Here is a 14,178-nt window from a genome sequence, read left to right as displayed (position 1 = left end):
TGGCATGTGCAGTCAAGGAATGAATTGAATAGTAAGTGGGACACTTATCTGCATCTTTGCTTAAGATGGTGTTAGAAACTTTATTATTTATAAACTGTCTTGTTTTCTGTGGAACAGTCAGGTGCAACCATACAAAAGACCTCTTATTTCCTAAGTTAGTCTGTGATTCCTTTTGAAGTCTTCCCTTAATAAGTCCAGGTTGAATTTTTAAGCGTTTGCTATATGAACTAGTTCTATGCATTGAAAATTCTCTTGCAGCAATTTAAAGAGCCTGATAGCGTGTATCATATATGGCAAAAAGATCTTCTGAACAAAATATGAAAGTAAGAAGTGGGTCAACATGTCTGCTAACAAGTCTTTTTTTTTTTAAGTATGAAGTTAAAAATGAGTAACACAGTAGTTTTATTTGACTGTGTAAAGCATATGGTGAAGCTGCAGAAATTCTATTTGATATGTATGCTCCTTGTTGAGCAACTCAATTTAATTTTCCCTACTAATCTGAATGGAGCTATCAAACATTCCACTTTTACATAATATGCGGGGGTACGTCAGACAATGTCATTTAACTTCAGTTTTTCCTTATATTTAAAGGCACATTCAAGCTTACTGGAAGGACATGACTTAACTCGTCCTATTTTGCAATGTAATTCTTTCACCTACAAAAGATTTGGGTAAAGTACATGAGACCTGCCTTCTGTAGTGGGCTCTGCAACAGGCTTCATAAGTCACTTGGACAAGTCACAATCTTTCTATGCCTCGGTCTTTTTCTATAATATGAGGATTACATTGCGACCTCACTGGAGTGTTGCGAGGATAAACTCACGTTTCTAAAGCATTTTGAAATGCTTGGCTAGAAGGCACACAATGGATGCACACTCTAAGGTGCCACAAGGTCTCCTCCTTGTTTTTCCTGATACAGACTAACACAGCTACCCTTCTGAAACCTGACACGCAAAATAGTAGTCTTTCTTTCAAATGAACTTTTTTTTTTTTTTTAAAGTATGTATTTCCACTATAACAAAATGGCAGCAGAGCAGCCGCATTTAACCTATACAGCAAAATAGCTTGATTCAAGATTGTGAGAACTGAATGAGGTAGTTTGAGTGCCTGGATTAGGCCCATAAAGAGTTGGTTTCCTTTGTCTCCGTGTTACTTTCAGTTTTGAAGAATGATGTTAAAATTGCAGTCAGGAAAGTTTTGTGCTGGTTGTAACAACACTGTATATACACATCTACCCTGATATAACGCGACCCGATATAACATGAATTTGGATATAATGCGGTAAAGCAGTGCTCCGAGGGGGCACTCTGGCGGATCAAAGCAAGTTCGATATAACGCGGTTTCACCTATAACGCAGTAAGATTTTTTGGCTCCCGAGGACAGCGTTATATCGGGGTAGAGGTGTAGCAGCACTTTAAAAAAAGAAAAGAAAGAGGGGGGATCGGTGTTGGGAGGCAGTTGGAAGGTAGAGTCAGCATGAGATATTCTAGAAAAATAGATTCTGGGTGTGATGGGTTCCCCCCGGGGTGCCACCTGGAACGGGGGTACCACTGAGCCACACTGACCCACCAGCCTGGGCTCCCTTTACACTCTACTGCTGTGAGCAGCCTGCCAAACCCTCTCCCAGACTCCAGCACACATCTAGGTAGGGACATACCCAGCTGCAGTACAGACAGATGTAATCAGCTCTGCATGGGGAGGCTACAGTGAAGGAACTGCCCAGCTACTCAAGTGCACACCTCCCTCTGGAGTGTAAACCCCAAATTATACCAGCTTGCACTGCACACAGAGATGTGTACAGCGTAAGCTCATGAAATTTGCCCCCTCTTTGTGTGGAGAAGGATATGCAATAGCTTTCTGCCCCAAGTTATGATTCCCACACACTGGTTTTAGACAAAGGAAAAATAAGTTTATTAACTACAACAGATAGATTTTACGTGATTATAAGGGATAGCAAACAGATCAAAGCAGATTACCTAGCAAACAAACAAAACACACAAACTAAGCTTAATATACTAAAGAGATTGGAAATGAGTAGCAAATTCTCACCCTAAATGATGATTCAAGCAGGCTGCAGAGATTCTTAAGGGGCTATCTGCACTTGTTTACAGCTTAAAAACCCCAGGTGTTCCTTTCACAGGCTAAAAATCCCTTTAGCCTGGTTCCAGCACTTCTCCCCAGTTCAGTCCTTGTTCCTCAGGTGTTTCCAAGAGTCTCTTTGGGGCAGGGAATCAGTGAAGAATCAAGATGTCACTCCCCTGCCTTAAATAGCTTTTGCATATGGCAGGAACCCTTTGTCTCAAAGCCTGGTTCCCACGCCAGTCAGTGGAAAAACGCTGATATTCCAAGATGGAATGCAGTACCAGGTGAGCTGGTTACATGTCCCTGCAGTGCCATAGCAACCATTGCTCGGAGGCCGTTTGTAGCATCTTCATCTTCCCAGGATGAAGGAGTGGGAAATAAGCTCCTTCTAAGACCTATTGTTTTTTCCCTAATGGTTCATAAACTTGAATGGGCCCTTCCCAGTCAGCCATCTAGACTGACAGTCTTTTGCCTAGTGGGCGTTCCCCAGGTGTAAACATATTTGTGATACAGATACATAGTCAATATTCCTAACTTCAGATACAAAAATGATACATGCATACAAACAGGATAATTATATTAATAAATCATAACCTTTCCAATGATCTCACATGACCGATCTAGCATAAAATACATCAGAATTATGCCATAATCATATCATAATATCACTGTGTAGAATATGGGGTACAGTGTCACACTGGGGATTTACATTTTTTAGAGTGTTTAGCAGGATTGTTTGGCTCCATGCTGCTTCCAGAGGGAATCTCTTTTGCAAGGGACAGGTACATTTTATTTAGATATTTCAGAATTCCTTAAACAGAAAAAGGCCAATTTCTCCACATGAATAAAGCAAAGTTATTTTATGGTACTATATTCATTTCTTGTACAGATCTCCTCCTCCCTAACAAAGGGTACCCTTCACAGAAATAGCTGCAGAAGGGGGAAGAATTAAAAAATTAAAAACCACACAGGATTATGTTTGTTTCTCTAGTTCAGCCATCCTGGGTGAGAGAGGGTTTGTGATGCTGCAGCGGTGGGAGCAGTGGCCTGTAGAGATCAGTGAGAATCACTCCCTAGTCTTGTAGATCTCCAAACACAACTACTGTGCTCTGCTAGTACTTCCCTCCCCATTGGCTGACCAGCTTCTGAACCATGCTCCTGTTGCCTCTTCACTGTAGCTGCATATTCTGACATCTCCCGGGGAGTAGCATTACCATGAAGTTGGGGTTTAATCTCAGAGTGAAGGATTAAAAGAAACTCTGGGGGGAAGGGCGGGGGGAGATCTTTAGGTACTGCAAACTGTCATAGCTTTCTGGAGTTCTGATTGTTTTATACAAGCTGAGGATCTGCCCCATGATGTGGAACTGCTACTCCCCATTTCCATGTGTATCTGCTAATTTCTATGCACCTTTTTATCTTCCATCCATATAAACAGAGATAAATATGTACCTCAGTCGTTAAATTAGTTCAATGCACAAATAAACTGGAATTCGCTGGTCCAGGATCACCATGTTCCCAGATTATACTAGGATGCTACTTTAACCAACAAAGCTTTTCCTAGAAAGTATTGAATGGACAAGATTTCTCATCTAAAACTCCAGAATAGTCTTCTGTTTTTGCAGATAATAAAACTACAACAAAAGTCCTGAAAACAAGTCATGGTGAAAGTCAGAAACTTCAAAAACATGTTTATGATGACAAAAGAAATATTTATGAAAATAAATGAGAAGATGGCATATAACTGAAGAACATATTGAAAGAGCTGCACTAAATCCTAACCATGTGAATCCCATTATTATTAAGAGCTGCACAGCTAAAACCCGCAACAACTTTGAAAGTTTACTGATGGGTTAGAACAAATAAATACACTAATCAGGGTTCCAAGTATTAAGTTTTATATAGGAAATCAAAATGATACAATGGATTGTTAAATTGGTGACCTGCCTGTCTCTATATCGTATATAGCACACTTAATAAACAGAAGCAAAGTATTGTTTAGTCCATATTTCATATTCATAACATTTTTCTATAATAGATATGCCTCACTGTACCAAACCAATTGCACAACATAGGTGTAATAGAGTTTTTTACTGGATTGTAATAATGACTCTGCTAAGTAACAAGTACAAAGGCAACCTTCTGTTCATTATCTAACTGAAATAAAATAATAGACACTGACTATCATAGAACAATCAAACTTTGTGCCACTAATTGTGCTTGAAAATATCTGGCATCTATGCAATCCCAGCACACATGCCTAAAAGTACCAACTCCTGAGTTAGTCAGCTGTGATGTTTTCATATTTGCTTTTTTGTATAATCTTTTATGTATTATATAACACCTACTGGTGTTTTTATGCGGGGGGCAAACTATGAGCAGGGTGGTCAAACAGGTGGAGGCAGAGTAAGGAGGTGGCAGATAGGCAAAATCAGGGACAGAGGATAGGAGCTGGGGTTAAAAAAGGGATAGAGGCACTGCTAGAGAGTGATGGAGGGGGACAACTGCAGATTAAATAGAGGTAGAGAATATAAAATGGAGTGAGCAATTTGCAGTGTTTGCTGAAATAGGATGTAGGTGGCAGAAGGGCTCCTCCCCCTCTCCCCACAAGCCGAACAGCACATCTCAGCACCCACTTCTCAGGGCCAGCAGGGAGAGTAAGGAGTGGGGTGGGGGAGACATGGGGTAGTAAGGGCTATAAACTCCACTGAGAACTATATTTTTGTTAGTTCTCAGTAGAGTGTGTAGCCTTTTCAGTACAAAGAAAATGCAGCAGGGGTCCCATACAACATTCCCTCTACATTTGTTACAGAAATTGAAATGTATGAAGTGAATGAGGTGGGAAGAAAAGGGGTAGCCTCATGATCAAGGCAGTTGAAAGTTGCCGTTGGGCACTGGATTCTATCCCTGCCTCAGCCACAAGAGTTTCTATATGATGTTGGGCAAATCACTTAAACCAAGCTTTTCAAAGATGGTCATAAATTGTGTATTTTCTTGGTGCCTAATTTGGGACCCTGTAGTCTGATTTGCAGAAGTGCTGAGCACTTTCAGCTGCAAGTGAAGTTAATGGAAGCTGTGCTTTTAACATATGAAGTGCTAAAACATGCTAAATATTTTGAAAAATCAGGTCTTAAGCATCTCAAATTGGACACCCAAAATTATTGGAAACCTTTTACCTTAATCTTCCTGTGTCTCTGTTCCCTCTCTATAAAATGGGGATACCAGCTCCTCATCTCACAAGAGTATTACGAGAATAAATTAATGTTTATGAAGCACTCAGATACTACAGAGAAGAGAGCCATACAAAAGCTCATGAAGAAATTAATAATTCTGTCTTCAGAGCATGGTTTGAATAGTACGAAGTAAATAAAATGGGGTCACATGAGAATATAACAAAATATTGAATAGCTGCTCACTCAGTCAGCACTGGCCATTCTGTGGACTGAATGAGTAAGGGGTCTTGTGGAAAAAGTACAATGTGATTAGATAATTAAAGACTGAATCATACTGCATACACACAAGGAGGCTGTATTAAGGTTGCACAGGCAACCTTAATTCTGGCACTTCCTAACTTTTGAGTGCTTTATTTTGCAACCTTCCTCTTCCTTTAATGTAGTTTTGTGTGTGTGTGTGTAGTAACACATATTTGCATATATTGTTTGAATGGATAGAATACATTATAGTCTGAATTCTCAATCATGTGTTACTAAGATTTGGTTATGTCTGAGGGCTGGTCTACACGGGGTGTGTGTGTGTGAGGGGATCGATCCAAGATATGCAACTTCAGCTACGCGAATAGCGTAGCTGAAGTCGAAGTATCTTGGATCGAATTACCTGGGGTCCACACGGCGCGGGATCGACGGCCGCGGCTTCCCCGTCGACTGCGCTACCGCCGCTCGCTCTGGTGGAGTTCCGGAGTCGACGGTGAGCACGTTCGGGGATCGATATATCGCGTCTCAACGAGACGCGATATATCGATCCCGGATAAATTGATTGCTACCCGCCGATACGACGGGTAGTGAAGACGTACCCTGAGCGCACACTAGACTATTAATGTTTAGTTTTTCTAACAAAATGTTAAATATAATTGCAAATGTCTATAACAACTGAAGTGGAGTAGGAATCAGACAAGTAGCTTAATGAGCAACTATGCTTGACATTAAAATTCTGTTTATAGACTCTGTTCCTGCATAGTAGCCTCTTAGTATATTATTTATGCTGCTTTTGAACTTTTTCAAATAAATATGAAGTTCAAAATAATGGAGATGAAAACTAAACTAATTTTGATCTTCAACTATATATGACAAATCCAAAATCAGATTGGCTGTCTCCACTGCCACTTGCAGACCACTACATTTTGCAGTAAAACAGTCCAGTACAAGATGGTCAGTGGAGTTTATAGAAGGCTCATTAGAGCAGCTTTGTGGAGCAAAAGGGATACATTGGCTTCGTAAAACTGTCCAATTGAGATTCCGCTGGTTATTGTAAATCCCACAACCACACTTCAAAACTAAATCTGACCAGTTACAATCACAGGGAAAACCTGACTGAATAGACCAAAAATGTCCATAAACCATATCAGTAAGAATTTCACCATCATCGTGCTCCAGGCAGCAAGCTACACACTCCAGCGAGCGGCAAAAGGCATCAGCAACCAACTGGTATTGTGTCCGAGAACAATCTATAGCTTTCAAAACATTAGTAGGAAGGGTAAAACTCTAAAAAGATAAAATAATAAAAATCATTAGACAACTGTAAATATGTGTACTTTGCACAAACTGGAAAACAAACTAGTAAACATCTTATTTATTATTGAGCACACACAAAATAGTCTCCTACCAAACTACTGGATAACAGCTTTGCTGTTTTTAATAAAAGCAATTTCCCCTCTGTTGGTATTAACACCTCCTCATCAATTATTGGGAGTGGACTACATCCACCCTGACTAAATTGGTCTTCAACATTGGTTCTCCACTTGTAAGGTAACTCCCTTCTCTTCATGTGCCAATATATATTTATGCCTGTTTTTGTAATTGTCACTCCACACATCTGAAGAAGTGGCTTTTATACCCATGAAAGCTTATGCCCAAATAAATCTGTTAGTCTTTAAGGCGCCACCGGACTCCTTGTTGTTTTTATTTTTAACAAGTAGTCCAAGTTAACATTTTTAACTGAGGAAAAATTATTAATGTGATGGCACAATTCAAATATCAAAGGTTTCCCACAAGTAAAATCAAAGCCAAAAAAGTCTTATCCTTATTAGCATTCAAGACAAAATAATTCTATACACTTCTTGTTTTCAATTAAATATTCTAGGAATAAAATGAATGAACTTTTGCTATGGTAAATGGAAATCCGAAGAGCTGTTAAAGAATACAAATGCAGTATTTCTTATGCAATAAGTCCTGAGGCAGATATTTATCAGCACATTAAAATCTCATACAGTTTCATTTTATATTAGTCATTCTTTGGAGAATAAAATGCAACACTTAATGTCAACTGAATCTGCTAAGGACAAGTGAGATGTTTCAACTCTGTTCGTAATCCCATATAAACTAAATTCCTTGTAATCTTAAGTGAATTAAGCAGCTTTAAATATCCTCTCAAGGCCTTACATACCTTGTGTCTTATGTATGAGGCCAAATGAGTTTCTGTACAGCCACCTCCTAACAGTGCCAATGGTTGCTTGATTGTTAGTTGTAAGACATGTTCTGCAGTTTGACACGCAAGCTGAAGAGCAAGAAAAATTTGTCATTGCATATATCACTAAAGCAGAAAAAAAAATCTTGTTTTAAAAAGGTTTAAAAATTTTACTTTTTAGGATATACTTTTAAAGTGCAGTTCTTCTCTAAGAAGTGTAAATGTACAGATGGCACTTGCTTACTCACAGATCTGCTCTGGGTGATTTCAGTATCATAGCTGCTTAGAGTGAACAAACAAGCTTTTGGTATTCACGCTCTTAACATTACAGATCACAGCCAAGAGCGCTGGGTTCTGTTCCTCATTTTGCATAATCAAAATTATTTACTAAGTTTCAATCAGTTACAAACATGGAGCCCCATGTCAGCATAGAACTACACTTTAACTATCTAAATTACTCAAGTGTGAGTGTTGCCAAGTGAAGGGTCAGCAGTGACCCTGAAACTTTCCTCACACAACTGAGAAAAAGTGAAATAACATCCTCCATTTCTTTCCACAGGGGTGGCCTCTAAAAAGGGGGAGAAATAACTATGTGCAAAATGGTGTGGAAAAAATTCTTTGTTTCTGAGATGGGCTGGTGATCAAGGAAAAGTCTTCTGGTTATAGTGACTGAAACGGTTAATAAACCTTTCCTCACACAATCCTCTCCCAACCTTCTCCCTCCAGAAGAGTATGCATTTTTATTAGATATTTTGAAAAACTTTGCCTACCTTCAGCTCATCCCATGCCATTTCACTTCTGTTACAGAGTATCAAGCTGCAGACAAGTGTGTCATTAGGAATTAGATGCAAGAAATGTTTTGAAACAAAACTCTCAGTGCGCAAGTCCTTCAGACTGCCATAACAAGTAGGAGATACAGAATGTAGGGCAGCAATGGGCTGTGAACCTGTACAATTAAGAAAAAGCAAAGAACAGCATCTATTATCTTATCAGAATAGCTGTCTACTGTGTTTTGTAGAACATGGACTGAAAGGTTGTTTTGTTTATATTTTAAAGTTACAAATGCTTTTCAAGACATATACATGTAAATTTTCAAACAATGATGGAAGTCATGCAGACACAAACCAGTACAGTGCTTTGAAAATATAGCTTCTGGTACTAGTTCATTGTAAAAGTAGGAATTTTATTATTTAGATTAGGCAATTTAAAAAGTTTGCATCGGTAAGCAATGTTTACCATGGGACTCTAGCCCTGAGTGCTGTAAGCAGCATCCATGTGTCAGCTGTAGAGCTGGCCAGAAAAGGTTTCCATTAATGTCTGAAAAATCTGGTTTCCATTCAGCTGTGGCCATGCGCTGCTAGTCTCACTGGTGACATGTCTTGCTCAGATTGGAAAGGTAGATTGAAAAGACTGGAGAAAAAGAATTTCTGCTGCACAGAATGGCAAGCAAAGAGATTTAAAATTATAACACAACTTCTTAGTTTTCAAACTTTTAATTAAAACTTTATAAATATTGTATTTAAGGAGAAAAAATGATTACCCTTAACTTGACTTTACCAAAGTTGTCTGGGAATATAATTTTTTCTGAATCTTTACTCCCCCCCCCTTTTTTTTTTTGGCCAAATAGAAATAATTTTAAATCTGTTTCCTCATTAAAGGTTTCATCTTTATGATAGTCATATATTTCATTCTCTTAAAAGATCCAATGACTTGCCTGCTTGAGGGTTTTGTATGTTGGAAAGTTATAGCAAAATAGCTGAGTTTCAATGAAAAACTCAAGAACTGCCAAGAACTGGCTGCAGCAGAGATTCAAAGAAAACAGGAACTCAAGTTACAACATATGCACATGAACTAAGACTTCAACTGGGATAGTAGTTTAAAATGAGTTGGACCTTTTAAATAGGTATAAACTTTTTTGTAAAACAAACGACGTTTGACTTAAAATAATGAAAGCATTACTTTAGGCATTTTCCCATTGTAACTTTGTGCCTTCTGCCTCACCATTACCAGATTATGGCTCTTCATAACAGAATCCCTATTTAATTCTTTATGAATAGTGGCACACAAATATTGGGCCCAAATCTGACCTAGCCTAAAGTTGTTATAACTTAGTGAAGGAAGCTTCTAGACTTATGCCGATACTAGAGATGAGTGTATTACAAGTACCTAGATGTTTAAACTGATGAGGAAAGCCACCATTTTGTATAACATCAAAAACATCTGCTCAGTAGCACCAGATAACCACTATGCTTGGTATGCAAACTTTTGGCATTTGATTAACTAAAAACAGAAGGGGAGATATTTGATGGTTACAAAAAACGTGAAGATATTATTTTCAATCTTGACTGTAGTAATGGAGTGTATTTGGCGATGCCATTTTTATATTAATTAAAGTCTTATTTCCTGAGACTGTCCTATTTTTAGCCAGGAAAACAGCTACTGGTTCATAAAAGCAAAGGAACACCAGAAATCTTAAAAGTTAATGAGTAATAAGAGCACAGCTCTTACAGTATCTAGCAAAACAGAAAGAATTTGGGTTCTGTCTGTAACTTTTTCCAATCACTGGTTCAGGATTAAAGTATTTTGAAAGTTAACTAATCCTGAAAAAGTCTGCATTATTTCAAAGCTTTTCTAAGGATGGCAAGTCCTGACATATTAGACTCTAATCATATAATTCTTACGTTCCTTCTTCCCCGTCCTTGAACACACACAGACACACTTCAATTCTACTCACAACTCTGACATTATAGCAGCTGAATTTAAGGTTTTACCATCTGAAGCTAGGTCCTACATTTTCAAATAGTACTGTATAAATGTACAGCAGTGTTTTCTACCTATAACTGTTGTCACAGCTATCATGACACTAAAATTTTTGAACCTGAAGTGGAGAGGAAAGGAAAATAGTAATTTGAATGTCATTTTGTGATCTGAAATCAACACCACAAATGACTAGGAGCAATTTCTATACATATATTTAGAAAGATGAGATTCTTCTCACTTTTCACTAGCAAACCTCACCATTTCTAGTCTTGGTATTTCACAAAACATACTTAACTATTTTAACCATCTAACCATGCTTTTCGGGAATGATTAGCGCATCTTGGATCATGAGCCGTACGACTTTTATTTCCTTGATAAGGAATTACTTGCCAGTGGAATTTTTTTTAAGTGGTTTCTATTTTACAGTATAATATGAGCTATACATCGAGTGTTTATACCAAATAATTAAATTCTCCATTATCATTTAATGTTATATAAACACAGGGTTTAGAGCTTGATTCTATCTGCTCTAGGTAACAGAGTGGGTAATTGTCTTGTAAATATCAGTTATTGTGCTTGTGTAGACACATGCAGTAATGACTTTTATGAAAACTTATAGGATATGGCCACATATATAAAGGCAGGATCGAGCTCTCTTTACCAAAGAGTTTTAAATAAAGATGTGTATCATGAGATTCTAGTTTGTTGGATTTCAAACAGTACACTATTCAATCTTAGCAAATTTATGATACATAAGATACAACAATGGCTACATCCATCTCAGATACAGGAAAGATGGATTACAATCTTACTTTGTGACATTTCTATGTTTCCTTTGAGACTAATGTTATGGATGCCATGTACAAAGTTCATTTATTACCTGTCATTTTACTCAGGGGCTCCATCATAGATACTCCAACTCTGTCTATAGTGATGACATGGTGCTCTTTCAGGTATTGTTTCAAAGATGGGTGGATAACTTTCTGGCACATTACAAGGCCTACTTGGTCATTAACCAACTGCTTTCCTAAATTAAGCAACTGATCCAATACTGCTACTTCTAGAGAAATTCCATGATGGACAATTATAGTTCCTTCTCCAATATTGGAAAGGTCTCCTGACATAGAGATACAGAAGAGTGCCATCTTGATAGTGCTTGAAGAAACTCTTTTGACAGGAAACGTTCTTGCCAATTGAAATTCTGGTATTTCTATTAGTAGTCCAGGAAATACAGTAGAATCCATAACTCTTTTATCTTTCACAGGAACAATTACACACGTTCCTAAAACAACATTAGTTTCAATGGTATGCGGAATTGTAAGCAAAAAAGCCCTTAAAACCAATGTGCTGAGGTGATTGGCTTCTGTTTTGTTAAGCATGCAGGCAGGTTTGCTTGCTAATATGCTATGTACCAAAGAAAGAAGAGTCTTAATATTGTCAAAATCCACCGATATTCGGCAACCACAGGCCTCAGACTTGAGATAGTCAGTACATAAGCTCAAAAGATGTCTACTTATTTTAGTGACAGTACAGGCCGCAAAGTTTATTCTTTGAAAATTTTCAACCAAGCTGCAGCAAAGAATGGCTGTAAATAAGCCACAGTCGCTGAAGCGTGATATATGATTCTGTACAGAGGCTGTCAGAACCTTTAATACTGGATGGGTGATAGAAAGGCCACCAAGCAAGGCAGAAGATTGTGAAGTTGTGCGAACATAGCCTCCCATACCATTGTGGAGCTGTTTGAGTCTACCAGTAGGGCCATAGCAAGACTTTACTATTCCACTTAACACAGACAGAGAGAAACTAACTCTCTCTTTAGTTAGAGGGTCATTAGTACACAATGAAGGCTTTTTAGCTTCAGTGCGAGACATCTTCAAGACAAGATTTTCATTCTGACCAACAAAATTTCAAGTTTATTCCATTTTCCTTGAATCCATAAATTATAGATGTTTTAATCTACAGCCGTATTTTTTTTTACTCTTTGTAACCAAGCACATTATAAAAGAGAAACCTTGCATACAGAATGACAACTATGTCCATGTAGCTGTTCATAGTTTAATATTTAACAAATTATACAACTATAAGTGATAAATTAATATGTGATGATTGCAGAAAATTACTTCATTCTCCAAGATCCTTTTGCTTAATTTCCAAGGCTGATTTAGCAGAGTTCTTTGCAGCTCTTTGTATAAAATATGTACCAAGATGGACACCCAGAAATGAAAGTCCTGCCACAAGCAGCCAGTTCTTTTTAATCCAGCTCGTTTTTCTCATCTTTTCTTTTGATGGTAAGATTGCAGATGCAAACTTTCAAGGTTAATTATACCTACAATAAAGAAGTAACAGGATATTAGTATAACCTTTTATACAATATATTGTATAGTGACTCTGACTGTCTCTTCTGAGAAATCAGATTGTATCTATGTCAATAGTCAATAACTGAGCAAATCAGCATTGATTTAAGGCAAGACCACTAATTTGGCACCTTTATTTTTCCCCAAACACAGTGTGTTTGCGTGCACACACAAACACTTAACTGTAGTACTTTTTAATAGGACTGTCAACATGTGGTGGGTCATCATCCAAGACTGCTATAACATGAAATATATGGCAGAATGCGGGTAAAACAGAGCAGGGGACACACAATTCTCCCCCAAAAAATTCAGTCACAAATTTAATTAACACTTTTTTAATGAGCGTCATCAACATGGAAGCATGTCCTCTGGAATGGTGGCCGAAGCATTAAGGGGCATACAAATGTTTAGCATATCTGGCATGTAAATACCTTGCAATGCCAGCTCTCACTTTTTGGTGACACTGTAAATACAAAGAGTGCAGCATTATCTCCTGTAAATTAAACAAATTTGTTTGTCTTAGCAATTGGCTGAACAAGAAGTAGGACTGAGTGGACTTGTAGGCTCTGAAGTTTTACACTGTTTTGTTTTTGAGTGCAGTTATGTAACAAAAATTCTACATTTGTAAGTTGCACTTTCAGGACAAAGAGACTGCTCTACAATACTTGTATGAGGTGAACTGAAAAATACTATTTTTTGTGTTTATCATTTTTACAGTGCAAATATTTATAATAATAATATACACTGATTTCAATTACAACACAGAATACAATACATACGAAAATATAGAAAAACATCCAAAATATTTAATAAATTTCAATTAGTATTCTATTGTTTAACTGTGTAATTAAAACTGCGATTAATTTTTTTAATTGCAATTAATTTTTTTGAGTTAACTTCAATTAATCGAAAGCCCTACTTTTTAACTAAGATGAGTAAACCTGCTACAGTTAAATATAGTGTGGGAAGGCACTGCTCAAACACATGCATTTCTGCCAGTTAACCTCTTCAATGATGACTTGTAATATCCATGCCATTTTACCCAAGTCTTCAAAGAGCAGGCCCTTACCAACTGTAACAGATTGTGTGAAAATATTAGTCTATATTGGTTTAGATAACCTCATTTTACTTTAGATCTATACAGATAAGAAGCTAGTGCATTAATACCAACCTCCCTGCATGTGCAATCACTTCAAAACAAAATGATTTCTTGTGTTCAGAAGTCTAGGAACTCATTCCCTTTTTTATGGGGGCGGGGGGCATAGAATGGCCCTTTAACTTGTAGCCCTGTGACGTCTTGACATGTTTAAATTTACACACTTTTCTCAGCTCACTTCTAAATACT

The 14,178-nt window shown here is 37.6% G+C and overlaps 2 protein-coding genes across 2 annotated transcripts; both read right to left on the bottom strand.

Moving 5' to 3' along the window:
* Nucleotides 1-6,356: 6,356 nt before the first annotated feature.
* Nucleotides 6,357-12,350, bottom strand: MKKS (MKKS centrosomal shuttling protein). The gene is made up of 4 exons (XM_065400922.1): nucleotides 11,360-12,350; nucleotides 8,490-8,665; nucleotides 7,699-7,809; nucleotides 6,357-6,797 (listed from the first exon to the last, which is right to left on the bottom strand). Exons 1-4 carry the CDS (start codon nucleotides 12,348-12,350, stop codon nucleotides 6,357-6,359), a joined length of 1,719 nt encoding a protein of 572 aa, XP_065256994.1.
* Nucleotides 12,351-12,522: 172 nt separating this feature from the next.
* LOC135875866 (uncharacterized) lies at nucleotides 12,523-12,753 on the bottom strand. The gene has a single exon (XM_065400925.1). The coding sequence runs from the start codon at nucleotides 12,751-12,753 to the stop codon at nucleotides 12,601-12,603; it is 153 nt and encodes a 50-aa protein (XP_065256997.1). The 3' UTR covers nucleotides 12,523-12,600.
* Nucleotides 12,754-14,178: the final 1,425 nt, after the last annotated feature.

This window comes from Emys orbicularis, chromosome 3 (genome assembly GCF_028017835.1).
Source record: "Emys orbicularis isolate rEmyOrb1 chromosome 3, rEmyOrb1.hap1, whole genome shotgun sequence".
In the NCBI taxonomy this organism is placed as follows: domain Eukaryota; kingdom Metazoa; phylum Chordata; order Testudines; family Emydidae; genus Emys; species Emys orbicularis.
The sequence above is the reverse complement of the archived record's forward strand: the minus strand, read 5'-3'. Positions and strand labels throughout refer to the sequence as shown.

Excerpts from the sequence above, each read along its gene's own strand:
- MKKS (XM_065400922.1), bottom strand. The coding sequence starts at position 12,350 with ATGTCTCGCACTGAAGCTAAAAAGCCTTCATTGTGTACTAATGACCCT. Across the intron at positions 8,666-11,359 it reads GCCCCTGAGTAAAATGACAG|GTTCACAGCCCATTGCTGCC; the intron begins GTAATAAATGAA and ends TTAATTGTACAG. Across the intron at positions 6,798-7,698 it reads CCTCATACATAAGACACAAG|AGTTTTACCCTTCCTACTAA; the intron begins GTATGTAAGGCC and ends TTATCTTTTTAG.
- LOC135875866 (XM_065400925.1), bottom strand. The coding sequence starts at position 12,753 with ATGAGAAAAACGAGCTGGATTAAAAAGAACTGGCTGCTTGTGGCAGGA.